General features: G+C 37.7%; 1 protein-coding gene across 1 annotated transcript in view; it reads left to right on the forward strand.

Annotated features, from left to right (window-relative positions):
- LOC108696370 (complement C1q tumor necrosis factor-related protein 7) overlaps positions 1–13,908 on the forward strand; it is a 38,557-nt gene extending 24,649 nt beyond the window's left edge. The window contains exons 2-3 of the mRNA XM_018225677.2: positions 10,910–11,155; positions 12,732–13,908. Coding sequence (XP_018081166.1) covers positions 10,915–11,155; positions 12,732–13,360 — 870 coding nt within the window. The 5' untranslated portion in view covers positions 10,910–10,914 and the 3' untranslated portion in view covers positions 13,361–13,908. The remainder of the gene's footprint in view (positions 1–10,909; positions 11,156–12,731) is intronic.
- The last annotated feature ends 5,696 nt before the right edge of the window (positions 13,909–19,604 follow it).

Below are 19,604 nucleotides of genomic sequence, written 5' to 3' on the forward strand. Positions count from 1 at the left end.
CATAAACAATAAATTGACAGATACAGATACAGTTCCTAGGTGCTGCACTTGTAGTCTTCCAGTGGGAATGTAAGTAAAGCCCTTATAATAGTTTAATGCAGGATATCTCTCAAACACAGCACCAATACAGTACAGGTGTGGGAGCCATTTTCCGGAAACTCGTTATCCAGAAATCTCCAAATTATTGGAAGGCCTTCTCCCATAAACTCCATTTTAATTAAATGATTCAAATTTTGTAAAATATTTCCCTTTTTTCTCTATAATTTTAAAACAATACCTTGTAATTGAGTCTAACTAAGTTCTTATTGGGTTTATTTAAAGGAATGGCTTACCTTTAAGGTACATTTTATTATGTTTTATAACGGGCAATTCTAAGCAACTTTTCATTTGGTTTTCATTATTTATTTTTTATAGTTTTATAGTTATTTGTCTTTTTCTTCTGACTCTTTGCAGCTTTCAAATGGGCGTCGCTATCCCCTACTAAAAAACAAATGCTCTGTAAGGCTACAAATGTATTGTTATTGTTACTTTTTATTACTGATCCTTCTATTCAGACTCTCTCCTATTCATATTCCAGTCTCTTATTCAAATCAATACATGGTCGCTAAGGTAATTTGGGCCATAGTTACCAGATTGCTTAAAATACAAATTGAAGAGCTGCTGAATAAAAAGCTAAATAATTTAAAAACCTTCAATAATAATAAAAAATGAAAACAAATTGCAAATTATCTCAGAATATCATTCTCTACATCATACTAAAAGTTATCTCAAAGGTGAACAACCCCTTCAATGTTTTGGTGGACTTAAAGGAAAACTAATCCCCCAATAAGAAAAGCCCCTACCTACTACCCTAGATAGTACCCTCCCTGCTTACCCACCCCTTAGTTCATTACCCCTGAAAGTGTCCTGAATACATTGCTCATGTACTGGTGCAGAGTAAGCGCAGCGGAGCTCGAGGGCACCATCTTCCGGATCTTCGGTCTTCATCTGTAAGGGAGAGCTGTATTGGCGATGTGCAATAGGAGCAATCTTCCAGTTCGTAGCAACTGCGAATGTGTCAAAAGTGCATTGAATTGGAAGTGCCCTGAAGAAGTTACACTTACTCTGCACTGATATATGAGCAATGTATTCGGGACACTTTCAGGGGTAAGGAAATATGTGGGGGGAAGCTGGGTGGGGAATTATCTAGGGTAGTAGGTAGGGTTTTTTTATTTTGGGGGTTTAGTTCTCCTTTAAGGCATGGAGATTCAAATGAAACTGAAACACCCCATATATGGAAAGCCTCAGGTCCCGAGCATTCCGGATCACAGGTTCCATACCTGTATACTGAATTTTATTGAGGTTTTCTTTATGCTTCCTTTTGTTCTCTTTGCTAAAGCTCCCCATAGACGCGACGATTCTTCTTGCCGAACAACCGATTTTAGGGAAGTCTGACCAATCCTTCGGAATTATCGTGCGGTTAGTGGGATTCGAACGATCGTACATCTTATGATTTTTCGGCCGACATCTGTCAGGAAATTGATCGGCCAGGTCAAAAAATCTTTGTCGGTCCCAGTGCATTCTATCTATGTTTGCAGGGCCAAGCAGGCAGCTCCCCTTTGTTTTCCGAGCAAATTGGTCTTTTTAGTTGATGGTCAATCGTAAGATCATTCCGAGAAAATCGTGGTCTCACGATGAGGATCAGATCTTTTAAAAATCCCAACATCTACGGCCAGCTTAAATCAGACACATCACTATCTAGTCAATGATCAAGACCATAGAGGTAAATTTATGAGCACATAAGTGTCCATTCACCATGAGCGCACATAGCCATTTACCATGTAACAGTAGTGAAGAAGAAACATTAGAAAGTGGAGAAAGTGACATCACTGAGCTGCTCATGCTTATCATATATAATAGTTGAAGCTCCACTTTCTACTGTAGTTTTATATTGATGATACTGAAAATCTAGACACCGGACCAGACAGAACATCTGTTACAGCTGTGATGTTTCCAAGTCATTTGCTATGATCGGTGCATGGCAAAAGCCAAATCTCGAAATCTGAGCTTTGCTTTAATTTATTTGTGTCCATTGGGAACATAGATGTAAAGAAAAAAAAACTGAGGAAATGTATAAACTGTAAACTGTTTAGGATTGATTCAAGAAGAATAGGCCATCTGGACATATTGTCTAAATGCAATAAAACTCAGCACTGGATATTTTCTCCGCAGATTGTAATAGACTTCTTGGTTTCCGGTGAATGTAAGCAGGACATTTTGACTGCCATTTAAAAACACATCATCAGAAATGTTTGCCAAACTGGAAATGAGATATGTAATTTTACTTTAAGGCTTCCTCTCTAGATTGACACAATTACAGCAAATGGTGTTGACACATGCCCTGGCTAGAATAGTGGAGACATTCTTTATTAGAGGCAAAGTTAGGAACGTTCACTGGCCTTTAATTCAATATTTTCACCATGCGTCTCAATTTTGGAGATTTAGAACCAACCTGTAGCCCAGCCATTTTTACCCGTGAGCCATATTCAAATGTAAAAAGAGTTGGGGAGCAACACAAGCATGAAAAAGTTCATGGGGTGCCAGATAAAGTACATGATTGGCTATTTGGTAGTCCTTTGTGGATTGACATCTTACAGGAGGCTCTATTTGGTCATAAATTTGTTTTTTATGAAACCAAAACTTGCCTCCAATCCTGGAATTGAAAAATAAGCACCTGCTTTGAGGCCACTGAGAGCAACATCCAAGGGGTTAGGGAGCAACATGTTGCCCATGAGCCACTGCTTGGGGGCCACTGCTGTAGCCCCTTGAATGAGAATGTTTACAAATATCCCATAAACCGCTGACTTCACTACAAACAGCAACATGTGTGCAAATGCTTCTGTATGAATTTCCACTCACCTGACACAGTGATTTCCAAACTATGGGGCTGGTCCCTTAGGGAAACCCAAGCCTGTGGAAGAGGGGCCCATAATGAAGGCCAAACAGAGTAAGATTTAAAAGTGAATGCTTATTAATCATCTCAGAGATCACAGGAACTATAAGAAACCTGTTATCCAGAAATCTCAGAATAACAGAAAGACCATATTCTATAGACACCATTTTATCTAAATAATCCAAATATTTAAAAATTAATTCCTTATTCTCTGTAATAATAAAACAGTACCTTGTTCTTGATCCAAACTAAGATATAATTAATCCTTATTGGAAGCAAAACCAGCCTCTTGGGTTTATAAAAATGTTTACATGATTTTCTAGTAGCCTTAAGGTATGAGGATCCAAATTACAAAAAGATCCCTTATCCGGAAAACCCCAGGTCCTCAGCTTTCTGGATAACAGCTCCCATACCTGTACAACCATGTCATCTTATACTGTATCTTTATGAACTAAGGGGGCCTGACCGATGGTTTGGCTGCAAAAGGGGGGCAGGCTGAAGACCTCTAATCCCTCTTATCTTACATAACTCATGTGTTTTCCATGAAATGTATTGTACTGAAGCCAATGCCTATTTCCCAGTACAAAGCATGACACCATTCTCCATTCAGAAACACTCACTTGAGCATTTACAGATCTGCCAGTTTGTGCCATAGGCAATCTACATCCCACCATTTTCTGTGCCAAACTCAGAATCACTGCTGCAGTCAAGATGCCCCATGGACCTTCACTGATACTCTGTGTCATTTTTCTGCATAATTCCCTGTGCTTATATTTATTTGATCCTGGGAAGTTAGTATGTTCTCCCCATGTCTGTGATTTCCTTCAAGTCCCCCCACACTTCATAAATATCCAATAAAAGTTGACTGGCTCTTCATAAAATAATCTGTAAATGTGATAAGGATCTAATATTGTAAACTGGGGCAGAGACAAATGCAAATAATTTACGATCTTTGTAAAGTGCTACATAAATATGTTGGTGTTATTTAAATAGCTTTGCTTAAATATGAAACTATCCATCTTCCATTACTTATTCTATTACTCAATAGTCAACTATTAGGATTCATAACTGAACACATTTCCCCTCTGAGGTCCAAGCAGGGTTCACTGTCCTCATATAGGAACTCATTTTCTGCCTGTTTTATTAGTATAACCAGAGTGTTTTGTTCTTCCTGAGCCGAGTACTGAAAAACATTTTCTTTCTCCCCGTGTGTTCCATTCCATTGTATATTTTCCGTGCTTGTTGTGTGTTGACAAGTGATCACTATTAATTCACTAGTGTATTTTTCTGGAAGATTAATATTATGCCTTCAGTGTTTTGGCTTTCAAGCTCCTAGATTTCTGCCAAGTTCCTGCAATAATTCTAAGTGTAGGAAATCAATAAGGACTTCAAATAATAACAAAGGAGAGTCTTGATTTCTCAGAGATTTGGAAGCTTTTTAAACACGAGTGACATTTTATAAGATATGATGTTAACCAGTATGAGCAGCACCATCTCTGGAAATGTCTTTCTCGTCAAATATAATAAATGCTTTGCTTTTTATGACCAAGTAGCAAAGCTTTTAGTCTTTACAATGATCTCTTCTCAATCAAACAAAGATTATTTATTTTGACAAAGGTCAAATAATACGTGACCATAATTCCCTGTATTATAAACATCAGATACACATGCGCATCATTTGTCATTGCAGAACATTAGACTATACAACAACAGCAGACTTTTTGAAGTTGTTACCGGGTAATGCTTTTTTGACACTTGTTTCTAATTCATTAAAATTTGAAGTAAGTGCAGGTGGGTGAGGGCAAATGCTATAGTTTTCTTGCAGGCATGGTGCTGGTCAAATTGCCTGGGGTGCAACAAGTTAGTGTCCCAAAGGGATATTGATATAATTGATTGAGACATGAAGATGATTATTTAGTGTACTCCTGCCTACTCTTCAATCACTCTTCATCCTAAAGGAACTACCTCTCCTGGTGCCTTTTCACAATTTCTGGAGGCTGATGGGGATATTGGTGGTAAGAACCCTGGGCTGTGTAAGAAATGGATGCAGGTTTTTTACCACATTGGAAGAATGCATTTAGCACTAGGGATGTAGCGAACGTCGGAAAAAAAGTTCGCGAACATATTCGCGAACTTGCGCAAAAACGCGAGCGGTTCGCGAACGGTTCGCGAACCCCATAGACTTCAATGGGAAGGCGAACTTTAACATCTAGAAAAGACATTTCTGGCCAGAAAAATGATTTTAAAGTTGTTTAAAGGGTGCAACGACCTGGACAGTGGCATGCCAGAGGGGGATCAAGGGCAAAAATGTATCTGAAAAATCTGCCTGTGTGTGCTTGGAAGAGATAGTGTAGGGGGAGAGCTGTTAGTGATTTCAGGGACAGATGATAGTAAGTTTGCTGGCTAGTAATCTGCTTGATACTGCTCTGTATTGGAGGGACAGAAGTCTGCAGGGATTTGAGGGACATTTTAGCTTAGGTAGCTTTGCTGGCTAGTAATCTACTGTTCTCTTTAAACAACTGCCATACGTTGACCTTGTAGGCATTGTTTGCCCAGTTTTTTTGGACGCAGCCACTGAAGCACAGTTGCCAGAAAAAATATGCCATATAAATGCTGAAAATAGTCATTTTTCGCCATACGTTGACCTTGTAGACATTGTTTGCCCAGTTTTTTTGGACGCAGCCACTGAAGCACAGTTGCCAGAAAAATTATGCCATATAAATGCTAAAAAAATATAAATTTTTTTGGTTGCAGCCACTGAAGCACAGAGGCCAGAAAAATTATGCCATATAAATGCAGAAAATATGCATTTTTTTGGTCGCAGCCACTGAAGCACAGTTGACAGAAAAATTATGCCATATAAATGCTGAAAATATAAACTTTTTTGGTTGCAGCCACTGAAGCACAGAGGCCAGAAAAATTATGCCATATAAATGCAGAAAACATGCATTTTTTTGGTCGCAGCCACTGAAGCACAGTTGACAGAAAAATTATGCCATATAAATGCTGAAAATATACATTTTTTTGGTTGCAGCCACTGAAGCACAGAGGCCAGAAAAATTATGCCATATAAATGCAGAAAATATGCATTTTTTTGGTCGCAGCCACTGAAGCACAGTTGGCAGAAAAAATATGCCATATAAATGCTGAAAATAGTCATTTTTTGCCATATACGTTGAGTCAACGTATGGCAAAAAATGACTATTTTCAGCATTTATATGGCATATTTTTTCTGGCCTCTGTGCTTCAGTGGCTGCGGCCAAAAAAACTGGGCAAACAATGCCTACAAGGTCAACGTATACACTACTACAGCGGTGGATACGGATTACGTAAAATATATGAATGCTGCTTGAAAAAAGTGACTCCGGTGTTTTTTCTGGAGACGGTAATATTATGGATATTTAGACAGAATGTGAACAAGGTCACACAGCTCGATGGCGGGTTGAAGAAAACAGTGTGCAAATAATGCCTACAAGGCCAACGTATACACTACTACAGCGGTGGATACGGATTACGTAAAATATATGAATGCTGCTTGAAAAAAGTGACTCCGGTGTTTTTTCTGGAGACGGTAATATTATGGATATTTAGACAGAATGGGAACAAGGTCACACAGCTCGATGGCGGGTTGAAGAAAACAGTGTGCAAATAATGCCTACAAGGCCAACGTATACACTACTACAGCGGTGGATACGGATTACGTAAAATATATTATGGCTGCTTGAAAAAGTGACTCCGGTGTTTTTTCTGGAGACGGTAATATTATGGATATTTAGACAGAATGTGAACAAGGTCACACAGCTCGATGGCGGGTTGAAGAAAACAGTGTGCAAATAATGCCTACAGGGCAAATAATGCCTAAAAGGTCAACTTATACACTACTACAGCGGTAGTAAAATAAAAAAAAGTAAAATAAAAAAAAATGAATATTAAAAAAAAAAATTAAAGTTGGTGCTGCTGAACTACTAGGAGCAGCAGATTAGCACACCAGTCCCACTCCCCAACACTGCTAGACTAATAGCACTGGGCTCTTATAGTAGTAGTAGTAGTAGTAGTAGTAAAACAACAAAAAAATAAATAAAAGCAGTCCTTACAAGGACTACTGTTATTGCAGCAGTCAGCAGATGAGATCAGAAGCAGGACAGCTGCCCACTGCAGCTACATACAGAGCACTGCAGTAGAAGGTAGATTACTAGCCAGCAAAGCTACCTAAGCTTAAATGTCCCTCAAACCCCTGCAGACTTCTGTCCCTCCAATAACAGAGCAGTATCAAAACGATTACTAGCCAGCAAACTTTCAACTGTCCCTGAAATCACTAACAGGCAGCAGCTCTCTCCCTACACTATCTCTTCAGCACACACAGGCAGAGTGAAAAAACGCTGCAGGGCTTCGGTTTTATAGGGAAGGGGAGTGGTCCAGGGGAGAGCTTCCTGATTGGCTGCCATGTACCTGCTGGTCTGGGGTGAGAGGGCAAAAAAAAGCGCCAACAATGGCGAACCCAAAATGGCGAACGTCGCGCGACGTTCGCGAACTTCCGGCGAGCGCGAACACCCGATGTTCGCGCGAACAAGTTCGCCGGCGAACAGTTCGCGACATCTCTATTTAGCACATCTGATCAACTAGATATTCTAAAATCTTCTTGTGTCTCACCAACTTAAAGAGATACTGACACCAGAAAATAACCTTTTTTATATCCATCATAACATTATCTTTGAATGGTATTTATAATTTTGCCATAAAAGTATTTGCCTGATGCTTTTACATTACCATTCTTAGCCCCATGTTCCTCTATGAGGGGGCTGCCATATTTGTGCAGCAGGAGTCTGTTAGCATTAGAAACTCTACCTGACAGACTGAGATATGACAGCTGGATTGGCAAAACAGTCAGGTTTATGAAATTCTAGTAATACTTATTTAAAAAAGCAGAACTATCAGCAAAATTATCAACTTGACCTATATGTAACTTAATATTTTGAAAAGAAAATTTTTAGTGTCAGCATCACTTTAACTAACTGTGCATTCATCATCTGATGATATAGAGGTCCATTGGACAGGACCTTTGTACCCAGAAAAGCCTCAGACACATCTGCTTCCATTGCTACTCAATCTCCCCATTGGTTGCAGAGACCAGAATTGCAGCATCTGGTGGTTATGATCACTGCTGTAACCTTCAAAGCTTGCACACTGAAAAAGTACCATGAATATTTGTGTAACATCTCACCCTGGTGGTCTAGCAGGCGGCGGAGACTATGGTGCGCGGCACGCACTTCTGGGTATTATCGTGTCGCAAGTGTCATGACGTTATCGCATTTTGGTGCGAATTTTTTATATTTAAAGGAGCTTTGAATCCAAACATTGCCCGTTGTCTGACCCTGATTGAACTCTGACTGTACCAACCCTGGCCTGCCTGACTACGCTTTTCGTCTATTCCCTGAACTGTTGCCTTCCATCCAAAACCTTGGAAACACACGTGCCCCTTTGCTCGTTCAGGACACTTGCTTTGCTCCTCTCAAGGTAAGACTTGGCGGCATCTGAGTAGCTGAGGGCTCCTCCCAAGGCCAAAGGTGGCTGCTACAGGCGGAAGATTTAGCCGTGACCAAGTTGCTTAGCACTTGTTCTGAATTTAGGGAGCCGTACATGACAATTTGTCTTAACTGGAAATGGTCTAAAAATGTAGCCATGTTCTACAATAGGTTTCATTACCTTGAGCTGATCTGATTGGCTCATATATGCTAACCCATCAGGAGAGTGGTCCTCGTCCAACCTGCCCAGTAGAATTCTACTGGCCATGTATCAGTCAGACAAGCTGTCCTTTGGCCCCTTGAATGTTGTTGCCACATAATGTACATGAAAACATTTGCTCATTTGGCAACATGGGGTGATCCAATCAGATCATACCAGAAACCTCTGCAGACCCATCTGGAGAAGACCACATCAATTATATGATGTAGTCCTCATCCAAAAAGATTTTCAAGCATGCCCTATATAAGACAGGCTTTTATTTTGGTCCCATATGGGCACCTTAAGTTGTTTAAATCACATCTATTTACTTTTAGCTTAAGTGCCATTATGAAAAATGAGTCAGGGACAGAAAAATGGCGATGTATCCCAACCATAATTAAGATTGTCCTAAAAACAGTTTTACTGCACAGCATTTGGCACTATAAATAGGACTGTGTTATGATGTTATCCTTTCTCTTTTGTTTGTGTTGTTGCTGTCTTTTCTCAAGTGCAGATGGTTGTTATGTACAGCTTCTTGGACATAGACAAGTATATTTATCTCAGATAAAGTATGGAAACTATCAGCTGACAATGCTCCCCATTTGGAGCCCAGATTTCACTATATTTGTGTATGATTTGTATTTTCTTCTAAGTTTCATTCAGTGGTTTTTTTTGAACACACTTCAAAGAACATCAGATCAATGTTCCCTCTAGAGTATTTTATTTTGTTCAACACAGATGGTGACTTAGGTTTCTGCATAAAGCCTAGTTATCCTACAGAGACTGAACATAAACTTGGCACAAGGAAAATGCTTGTTCAAGAATGACATTTTTGAACTCTACGATTTTTTTTAAAGCAGGTGGGCCACAAAAGTGACATCCAAGTGCATAAAAAGCTAAATTGAGAAATTCGATTACTTGCTTTTGCCATGGGGAGGGGAAAGAACACTCCCAGGAAGTAGGACCATTTCATTGTCTTAGCAGAAAGACTTTAGACAGTTAAAATCATCCATAGAACCTCGTCTGATAAACTGTTCTCCTTGTATTGGAAGACTGCCAATGGATAGTTCACAGCAACGCGGTAGGTTCTGGTAACAAGCAATTTAGCCAAGAACTGGATTCGGAAGCAGCATTCCCAAGTCTGTCTCAAGGACATCCGGAGCTAAAGGCAGCTGAAAACATGCACAACAAAACTGCTATACTTAACGGATACATATTATTCATATTGTAGAACAAAAAACAATTTTCTTGACTACAACTGCGCTATTTACCTGACAAAATTGCCATAGCCCTCCTAATGGGAAAAACTGTTAAAGTATTCTACTTCAGCCCAAGTCGTATGCCCGACTAATAAATAATAAGTTACAAATTCTGGTTATTCCAAAATTACATTTTCTGTATACAATTAATATTTGTTGTGTACAGTCACTTAAGGACACAATACCAAAACACTATATAGGGGTATATTTATCAAAAATTGAAGTTAGAGATCGCCACTGTCCTCTACAGTGAAATTCCGCCACTCTCCATTCATTTCTATGGGATTTTAAAAGAGTATTTATCAATGGGTGAAAGTTCATCCTTTGATAAATACGCCTTTCGAAATCCCATATAAATGAATGGAGAGTGGTGGATTTTCACTGTAGAGGACTGTGGCGATCTCTAACTTAACTTTTTGATAAATATACCCCTATGGCTTTTCCCATGGTGTCAGTTTTTAACTAATTAAATCATTCATGTGCATCACTTGCAAGGTGAGCAAACTATATTTGTCTTTGGTGTTTTTGGGCTGGTACTTACAACTGGACATTTGAAAAGTCTGGTCACCCTGGGGCAACATGATATTGATGATTATTCTGGACAGGACTGATACCCGTTTATGTATGGCTTTAGAGACCTACAGGATGGTCACTCCAATTCTAAAAACTTGTTAGCATACGGACAAAGAGAGGAATAAAACACTGGCGGACAGATGTAGCACCAAGCCAAGTAGTAATGCCTTAGGCACCAATAGTGCTTGATACACCTCTGTCTGCTTTCCTGCCAACATATGCAAAACTGGGGGCCAGAACCTAAGTATAAACAAACCATTTTGCACCAGTTAAAGGAATTTTAATTGACCTGATTTTCCATAATAAAACATTCTAACAAAGTACAAAATTCACCTTGGTGGTAAAGAATTGTTGGACTGATAATGAAGAATATAAGATAGCAATAAAATAATTGATAACAAAAAGCAAAATCTTCTTTCTACAGGGTCGATGATGCTTATTCTGCTTTACGCCATAAGCATTGCTCTTTGCGCAACTGGACAGTCATTCGACAATAATCATAAAGGAGACCATCAATACACAAGGTATGTCTGCAGCATACCAGGATTGTCTGGCCCTCCAGGTTCTCCTGGGCGTAATGGACAAACAGGGCCCCATGGACGAATTGGTCTTCCAGGAAGAGATGGGAGAGATGGCAGGAAAGGAGAAAAAGGGGAGAAGGGAACTGCAGGTACTGAATGCAAATGTTCATTGAAAGCATGTTGCCTTCTTAGATGACTGATTTTAGTTAAGTGCTTCCAAGGGGAAATATTTTGCAATTTTCCAATCATTTTATTAGAAATGTGATAAGAATCATGTAGGCCTCAGCCTTTGATATATTACCGGTACCAGCTAAAAGAGAGATCACCAAGTAAGCTGTTCTTAGCAAGGTGATCTTAGCCATATTATTTGGCTTGGTTATAGGAATTTCAAGATGTATTAAAATCTAGATAATTATATGAGATGCTGGGAATAATCATCTTATGTTGCAAAATCACAGTCAAGTGAAAACAGGAAAAGACTCATTTTATTACTGCATTGTATTGATTACATTTGGAATTAGGAATTACAAGGAATTAGGGATAGGTAAAAGAGGCATGTGCAAAGGGCGCAATGGTGGAGCGCACTGGCAACCTAGACATATTCCTCTACTGCCTTCTTTTACACAAGTCCTGTGCAAATGTGCAGCAAGGCATCAGGTTGTGGATCCAGTTGCTGAGCAGGGGGGACAAATGCCGTGATGGTGACAGCCAGGAGGGGGTGAATGACAACAGGGGGCTTATCTTGGGCACCCGTACCTATTGCCCAGGCACCAGTCAAAATGTGGAGATGGTGCTTAGCTTTTTCCCATATCAGTAAATTAATAATATGTTGTGCTTTTTTAATGTAACTTACCTAAAGTGCTCCAACATCAGAATAGAGATTGGTAGTCATTTTAAACCAATATGGCCAACTGTATTAAAGTCATTGCTTATTTCATTGCCAGTCATAAGATGAGTTTTTGACTCCTTTATATTTTCAGCACAATTGTGTTATGTTCTGTTGAATGTGGGTGGAGAGAATGGCTGAGCAAGCTATTAACATGAAAGAAAATCCTACATGAACTAATTTGCACTCACCAGCTGACTGTGTTGGCAGTAAGGAGGGTTGGATGGAGTTGCAAGGATTCATTTTTGTTATTTTTAATGGTTTAAAAGCCATTAGTGTATGGTACAATCATATAGTCTTATACAGAGTATTTCCTTAAAGGAAAACTATACCCCTCAAACAATGTAGGTCTCTATAAAAAAATATTAGATAAAACAGCTCATATGTAAATCTCTGCTTCATGTACATAAAACATTTTCATAATAATATACTTTTTTAGTAGTATGTGTCATTGGGTAATCATAAATAAAAAACTGCATTTTTAAAAATAATAAGGGCAGCCCCCTGTGATCGTATGATTCACGGTGCACACAAATAAACCGTACTTGTTAGATCACATGAGCCAATTAACAGACAGAGTTCTGTCTTTTGCTTCCACACTTCTTCCTGTTACAGTTAGAGCTGCAGTATTTCTGGTCAGGTGATCTCTGAGGCAGCACAGAGACCATCACGAAATGGTGGTTCAAGGCAAGAGATGTAAAAGGGCAAAATGTACTTAAATTTATATTCCAGTTAGATAAGATTCTTTAATATGCCATTTAATTTGATATAAACTATCTTTTGCTCAAGTATTCATTTTGGGGCATTTTCCTTTAACAGTTTGTTAAATGTCATTTAAGGCTTTCGAGGAAAAACAGGACCTCTCGGACCCATTGGAGAAAGAGGAGACCAAGGAGAGACAGGTAAAAAGGGACCAGTAGGAGGAGCAGGGGGCAAAGGTGAACTTGGTCCTAAAGGGCCATATGGTCCAAGAGGTCCTAAAGGTGAAAGAGGAGAAAGTGGGGAACCTGGTGTATGCAAGTGTGGAAACATCATCCTCAAATCAGCTTTCTCAGTTGGAATTACTACCAGTTATCCACAAGAAAGGCTGCCCATTCTGTTCAACAAGATCCTATTTAACGAGGGTGAGCATTACAACCCTTCCGTAGGAAAGTTTATTTGTGCAATTCCCGGCATTTACTTCTTCTCCTATGATATCACTCTTGCTAACAAGCATCTGGCCATCAGCCTGGTGCATAACGGACAGTACAAAATCAAGACTTTTGATGCCAACACAGGAAACCATGATGTGGCTTCAGGATCAACACTTGTTTACTTGAAGCCGGAAGATGAAGTGTGGCTTGAAATTTTCTACACGGATCAGAACGGACTTTTTTCAGATCCCAGCTGGGCGGATAGCTTGTTTTCTGGGTTTCTTTTATATCCCGATACAGATTATATGAATGCATTATCTGAGGATTATTTTTGATGATGTCTTCTTACTGTACAGATGCTGATCTTTTCCATGGAACCTGCAGAAATTCCAGGAGAAACACAATACATACAATTTTATATTTTCTCAGGAATGCCATGATGTGCACAATACAATGTTTGAATAAAACAAAGTTTATATATAATTATGTTTTGCAAAACATAAAAAATCTGAACGACTAGAAGTCTTTATTGGAAAATATGGGTGTTTAGAGACTTTCTTTATGAGTGCTGTTTACCAAAGTAGCAATCAGTAGCTTTCTGCTGTTTCTACAATTCCTCACAAATATATATTTTTTACAAAAATATCAAATTAGTGCTACAGGAATTTAAAATACATATATATTTTTTCATGCCTGGTTTAATTTATTTAAACTCAAGTTACATTAAAAGTATACAGATATGGGACCAGTTACCTAGAATGCTCAAAACCTTGGGTTTTCCCCGGATTAGGGGTCTTGGAACACTAGACTTTAAAAGGCACATTTATCAATATTAGAATTTTGAACTCATGTAAGTTTTTTTTAATTCACGTGAATTAAATTTTACTTGAAATTTAAATATTAAATTATTTATTATAAAAATCAAATATCTTAAACTCAGACAAATTTTACAGAGTCGAAAACTCGAATCAAACAAATCCGAAAAAAACGTAAATGTCAGGAAGGCTGCAAACATCTCCAAAAAGCTCACTGGACCTATCCCATTGACTAGTACAGCAATTTGGCAGGTTTTAGGTGGTGAATAGTCAAATTAGAATTCTTAAAGGGCCAGAGTATGGTAAATCTTGAAAATCGAATTAGAATTTATGAAAAAACTCGAATCGAGTTTGGATAATTCCCTAGTCGAATTTCACAGTTTGGACCATAAAAAAAAAATCAAAAATTCTAATTGGAATTTTCAATTCAAACTAATCTGCTTCTAAGTCTGCTAAAAATCATTAAATAAAAGTATTGTTTGCCTCCAATAAGTATTAATTATATCTTAGTTGAGATCAAGTACAAGGTACTGTTTTATTATTAAAGAGTAAAAGAAAATCATTTTTATAATGTGAATTATTTGATTAAAATTGAGTTTATGGGAGATGGTCTTCTCATAATTTTGAGCTTTCCGGATAACAGGTTTCCGGATAACAGATCCCATATCTGTATTTTAATTTGAGACCTGTATGTGCTACATCTTAATACAGGTAACTACCAAAAGAAGAGAGAAGCAACTACAGTAATGTAATGAAGTCACAAAATTGCAATAGTTCTGGTAACCCATAGCAACTAGTGATGGGCGAATCTGGGCCCAAATTCGCGAAACGCATTGAAGTCAATGGGCGTCAAAATAATTTTGACGCGTGACTATTTTTGACGAGATTGACAATTTTTATACATGCGATTATTTTGTCCAAATGCATTAAAGTCATTAGGGGGCCCATTTACTAAGGTTCGAAGTGAATTTTCGAATTCAAAAACTATGAATTTCGAAGTCATTTTTGGGTACTTCGACCATCGAATTCGAACCAAAATTCGATTTGAATTGAAAAAACTTCACAAATTCAACCATTCGAAAATCAAAGTACTGACTCTTTAAAGAACTTCGAATTCGACACTTCTCCACCTTAAACCTGTCGAATTGCTGTTTAGCCTATGGGGGACCTCCTACAACCTCTCTGAGTCTTTGGCTAAGATTTTAGAAGTCGAAGTTTTCTTTTGTACGATCAAACTATTCGAAGGATTAAATTGTTCGATCAAACGATTTTGACTTCGCTCGGAAACCGACGTTTCAAATTTCTAAGTTTTTTAAATTCGAAATTCGAGCCTAGGTGCCCCTAGGTGTCTGAATAACTTTGACGCGCTACAATTTTTTTTGTTGTGGCGGATTTTCGAAACTTTCTGAAAAACATTCGCAGGCAGTGAAATTCGGAAATTCGCTGCAAATCCATGCCTTGTGAATTTATTTGCCCATCACTAATAGCAACCAATCTGAGTATTCCATACCAAACTCCCTTTTAAAAGGCCAGTATACTTTCTCATACTTCTGCAAAATCACAGGACACAATGTCAACTTTAGAACCAAATATATTGATAATTTACATTTGTCTTTTTATGAAATAAGTCTGTATTAAATAGTATGGTTTAAAGTGATAAAGATTGCTAACTGTTGCTACAACTGTGAGTCGTTATGTTGTTTATTGTATATTGTTTTAAAATGCTATCTGCATATCTGTAACTCACAAAATTGATTATTTTGGGCTCTCTAATGAGTAGACAGATCATACAAATGATTGTTAACCAGGCAACCTGACCTTTCATGTTGTGGGTTAAAAGTATTTTTTCAGAAATAAAAACTTCCAGAAAGTTCCCAATTACGGAAAGCCCGTCTCCCATAGACTCCATTATAATACATTTATCCAAATTTTTAAAAATGATTTCCTTCTTCTCTGTAATAATAAAACAGTACCTTGTACTTGATCCCAACTAAGATATAATTAATCACTATTGAAAGGAAAACCAGCCTTTTGGGTTTAGACATATTGTCATTTTCCCAGCTGCCCCAAGTCAAGTGACTTGCGCTCTGATAAACTTCAATCACTCTTTACTGCTGTACTGCAAATTGGAGTGATATCATCCCCCCCCCCAGCAGCCTAACAACAGAACAATGGGAAGGTAACCAGATAGCAGCTCCCTAACAAAAGATAACAGCTGTCTGGTAGATCTAAGAACAACACTCAATAGTAAAAACCCATGTCCCACTGAGACACATTCAGTTACATTGAGAAGGAAAAACAGCAGCCTGACAGAAAGCATTTCTCTCCTAAAGTGCAGGCACCAATCACATGACCAGGGGCAGCTGGGAAATTGACAAAATGTCTAGCCCGATGTCAGATTTCAAAATTGAATATAAAAAAATCTGTTTGCTCTTTTGAGAAATGGATTTCAGTGCAGAATTATGCTGGAGTAGCACTATTAACTGATGCATTTTGAAAAAAACATGTTTTCCCATGACAGTATCCCTTTAATGTTTACATGATTTTCTAGTAGACTTAAGGTATGAAGATCCAAATTACAGAAATATACAGTATCTGGAAAACCCCAGGTCCTGAGCATTCTGGATAACAGGTCCCATACCAATGGATGGCAGCTAGAAATCTGTGCTTCATTAAGGGCAAATGTACAAAGTGCCACAGCATTCTTGTGGGATTTATTAATAGCACACATTTAAGAACATTAGGACATTCGTTTTCATGTTTAATTATTTCTGCCAGTATGTGTGAAATGAATTCATTGCAGTAGGTGCCATGACTGCAACAGACATAAAGTTATTTTCCATATTTTCGTAAAGCTGCCACAGTGTTTTTAAATTGCTGTGATTTTCATATGAACTCTCATTTTACCTTGCCATTTCTTCAGTATATCAATAAATGACCTGACCATATCTATCATAGTAATGGACCAGCTTACATGGCTTTATACAAGGTTCAGTTCTTGAAAAAGTGGTAAAAGATTAAAAATAAAAGGTAAGAGTTGGCTTTGAAGCAGTATCACAAAATGCTGTAAATGCACGAAGAATTACTTAAAAGGCCAGAGGCCATCATGATGGATGAATTCTTATAATTGAATTTCTCTCTATTTAAAGGTTATTTCTCTATTGAACTATGAGCTACACTATTTCTCTATTGAACTTTTTAACGGGGTGCATGGTTTTCATCAAGCAGCAGCACTTGCTTCTTAATTGTAATATAACAAGAGGGCTATAACATGTTGTAATCAGAGAGGAAGAGACAATGGAGCCATATGCAAGGTTGAACCTGCTAACACATTATACATTCATCTTTATAATATATGAGGCAAAGGGAAAATAAGACAGAAAGTATAGTGGATCTGAAATATAGGTGTATTCAAATACACAATGCTTCTGTAGTAGAGCATTTTACAAATTGCTGTTCACCGTTCCACAAATATTTATTTTTTTATGTAAAGTAAGGTGTATATTACCTTAGGGCAATCTCGCCTCAATCCAAAAAATATTTAATCATACAAACACTGAGTAAAATTTTGTTGCAGTACATTTTCATGAACCCCTGGACATTGTCAGTGGAGCCCTGACTGCCACAGACCAGTCCATATACTCATGATGGAGGGAGGCTCCACCCATAAAGCAAGGGTCTTGAATATTAATCAATAGGCCCCTTAGGGTACAGAGAGGCAAATTTGAGCCAGAAGTTTGGGGTGAGGGTTGCGCACATCCAGAGACCCAGTTATCTAAACATTTGTAAGCTGAAGTAGATTTGGCCACAAGTGTTGCAGAAATGTTATAGAAATGCAGAAAATAATTCACCCTGACAGCCTTTTCTCAAACAATCTGCTCTAAAATGTGAGGAGATGTTTATTTTAACAGCAAAGAAGTAAATAAATGATTGGCAGGAAATCCATTTTCCCATGTAAAAACTTGTTTCAACTCTTTTTTGTTGTTGTTTCATTGTTAATTGCTACATTACTGCTAACTTACACAAGATTTCTTGACACAAATTATTGCCCATAATATTTTTTTTTTTTAGTTAGAAGCTTTTGGAGTATCTATATATTTGTCCATACATAGGGAAGGCACTTGTATATAGAATATGTTGTTTGTACAAAGGCATTTATTTTATTTTTATTGCATTTTATTATATTTTTTTCATTATAATTGCAGTCTGATGTCATATTTGCATGTACAATAGATGGAATAAAATGTAAAATGTTCATGTGCAATAAATAATATACAATAAAAACTAAATGTTGGATACAGATGATAATGCATGCTATATTTAATATATATAGGATCAATTATTCATAATGCTTAGGCTATTGGGTCTTTAAGAGTATTTCACTAATGTAAAGCAGGGCTAAAGAGCGAATTGTCGCCAGCAAATGCTTAAGATACATCGAACCACTACGCCAGGCGCAAATTCACTATAATTATGCTAATTCATTAATATGTGAAGTTGCGCCCTGGGCGCCGAACACTGTCGACTTTTTGCTAGCGTTACTTCGACAGTGCGAGCATTATTTAACCTAGTGAAAATTGCCTAGTGAACTTGCGCTTAGGTTAATTTGCATACAGTGGTAATTTAAAGTTGTATGGAGGTCTTTATTATAAATGTTGGTGCAAATGCTTGAAGTTACCACTTTTTATAACAAATATAGGTCCAGGGAACCTGAATAAAGAATGTCTGGAGAAAACCAGTTACCCAAAAAAAAAAGTCTAAGTTATGACTTTTGCAGCCAATCCCGCTTAAAAAAGGCGTTTTTTGAACTTGCATTTCGGCACACAGGATATGATGTAAGTGACAGAAGATTGAGGAAGATCTAACTGCTTTTTAGCACTTCGCCTGGTCTGAGGTGGTGAAGTGAACTCTATCACCAGGCGACTTTTCGCCTGGTGATAGAGTGCGAATGACCAATAGCAACGATCGCGTTCTCACTAGCGAATTGACACCTGCGTCTGTTAGTGAATTTCCGATGCCCCTGCGTGTGGCAACGCTGGTGAAAAGTCGCTAGCGTTAGCCACTTCGCCCTTTAGTGAATCTGCACCCAGATATGACAGTCCAAGGAATTTTTATGGTCCACCAAACTGATCAAGGATTTCATAGACAACTTTGTATGATATCATTTAACTATAATCTGATCCTCGAGCCTGTGCTATAAGAAATAATCAGCCCCATTGCACATAGAAAATTGACATTAAAATCCTTTAGAATTTCTTTCTTCTGGTTATGGATTCATTCTAGATTAATGACATTAAAGTATAAGGTACAGTAATATTTTCATGTAACAGAGAAAAATCTAAAGTCAGAAAGAATATTTTAAAGGGGAATATAAATATTAATTAATGTAAAATTTCTCAGAGTAAACGTCATGGTATTACCAGTTCTTACACTGATAGTGATAGTCTGAGACAAGTTGCAATTGGTTTTCCATTTTTATTAATAATAATAATAATAATAATAATAATCATAATAATAAAAGACTGTAATATGAATAGGAGAGGCCTGAATAGAAAGATGAATAATAAAAGTTAGCAATGACAATACATTTGTAGCCTAACAGATCATATGCTTTTAGATGAACCTCATTTGAAAGCTGGAAAGAGTCAGAAAAGGAGGGCAAATAATTAAAAAACTATAAAAAAATAAATAATGAAGACCTATTAAAAAGTTGCTTAGAATTGGCCATTCTATAACATATTAAAATTTAACTTAAATGTAAACC

Source organism: Xenopus laevis, chromosome 1L (genome assembly GCF_017654675.1).
Source record: "Xenopus laevis strain J_2021 chromosome 1L, Xenopus_laevis_v10.1, whole genome shotgun sequence".
NCBI lineage: Eukaryota > Metazoa > Chordata > Amphibia > Anura > Pipidae > Xenopus > Xenopus laevis.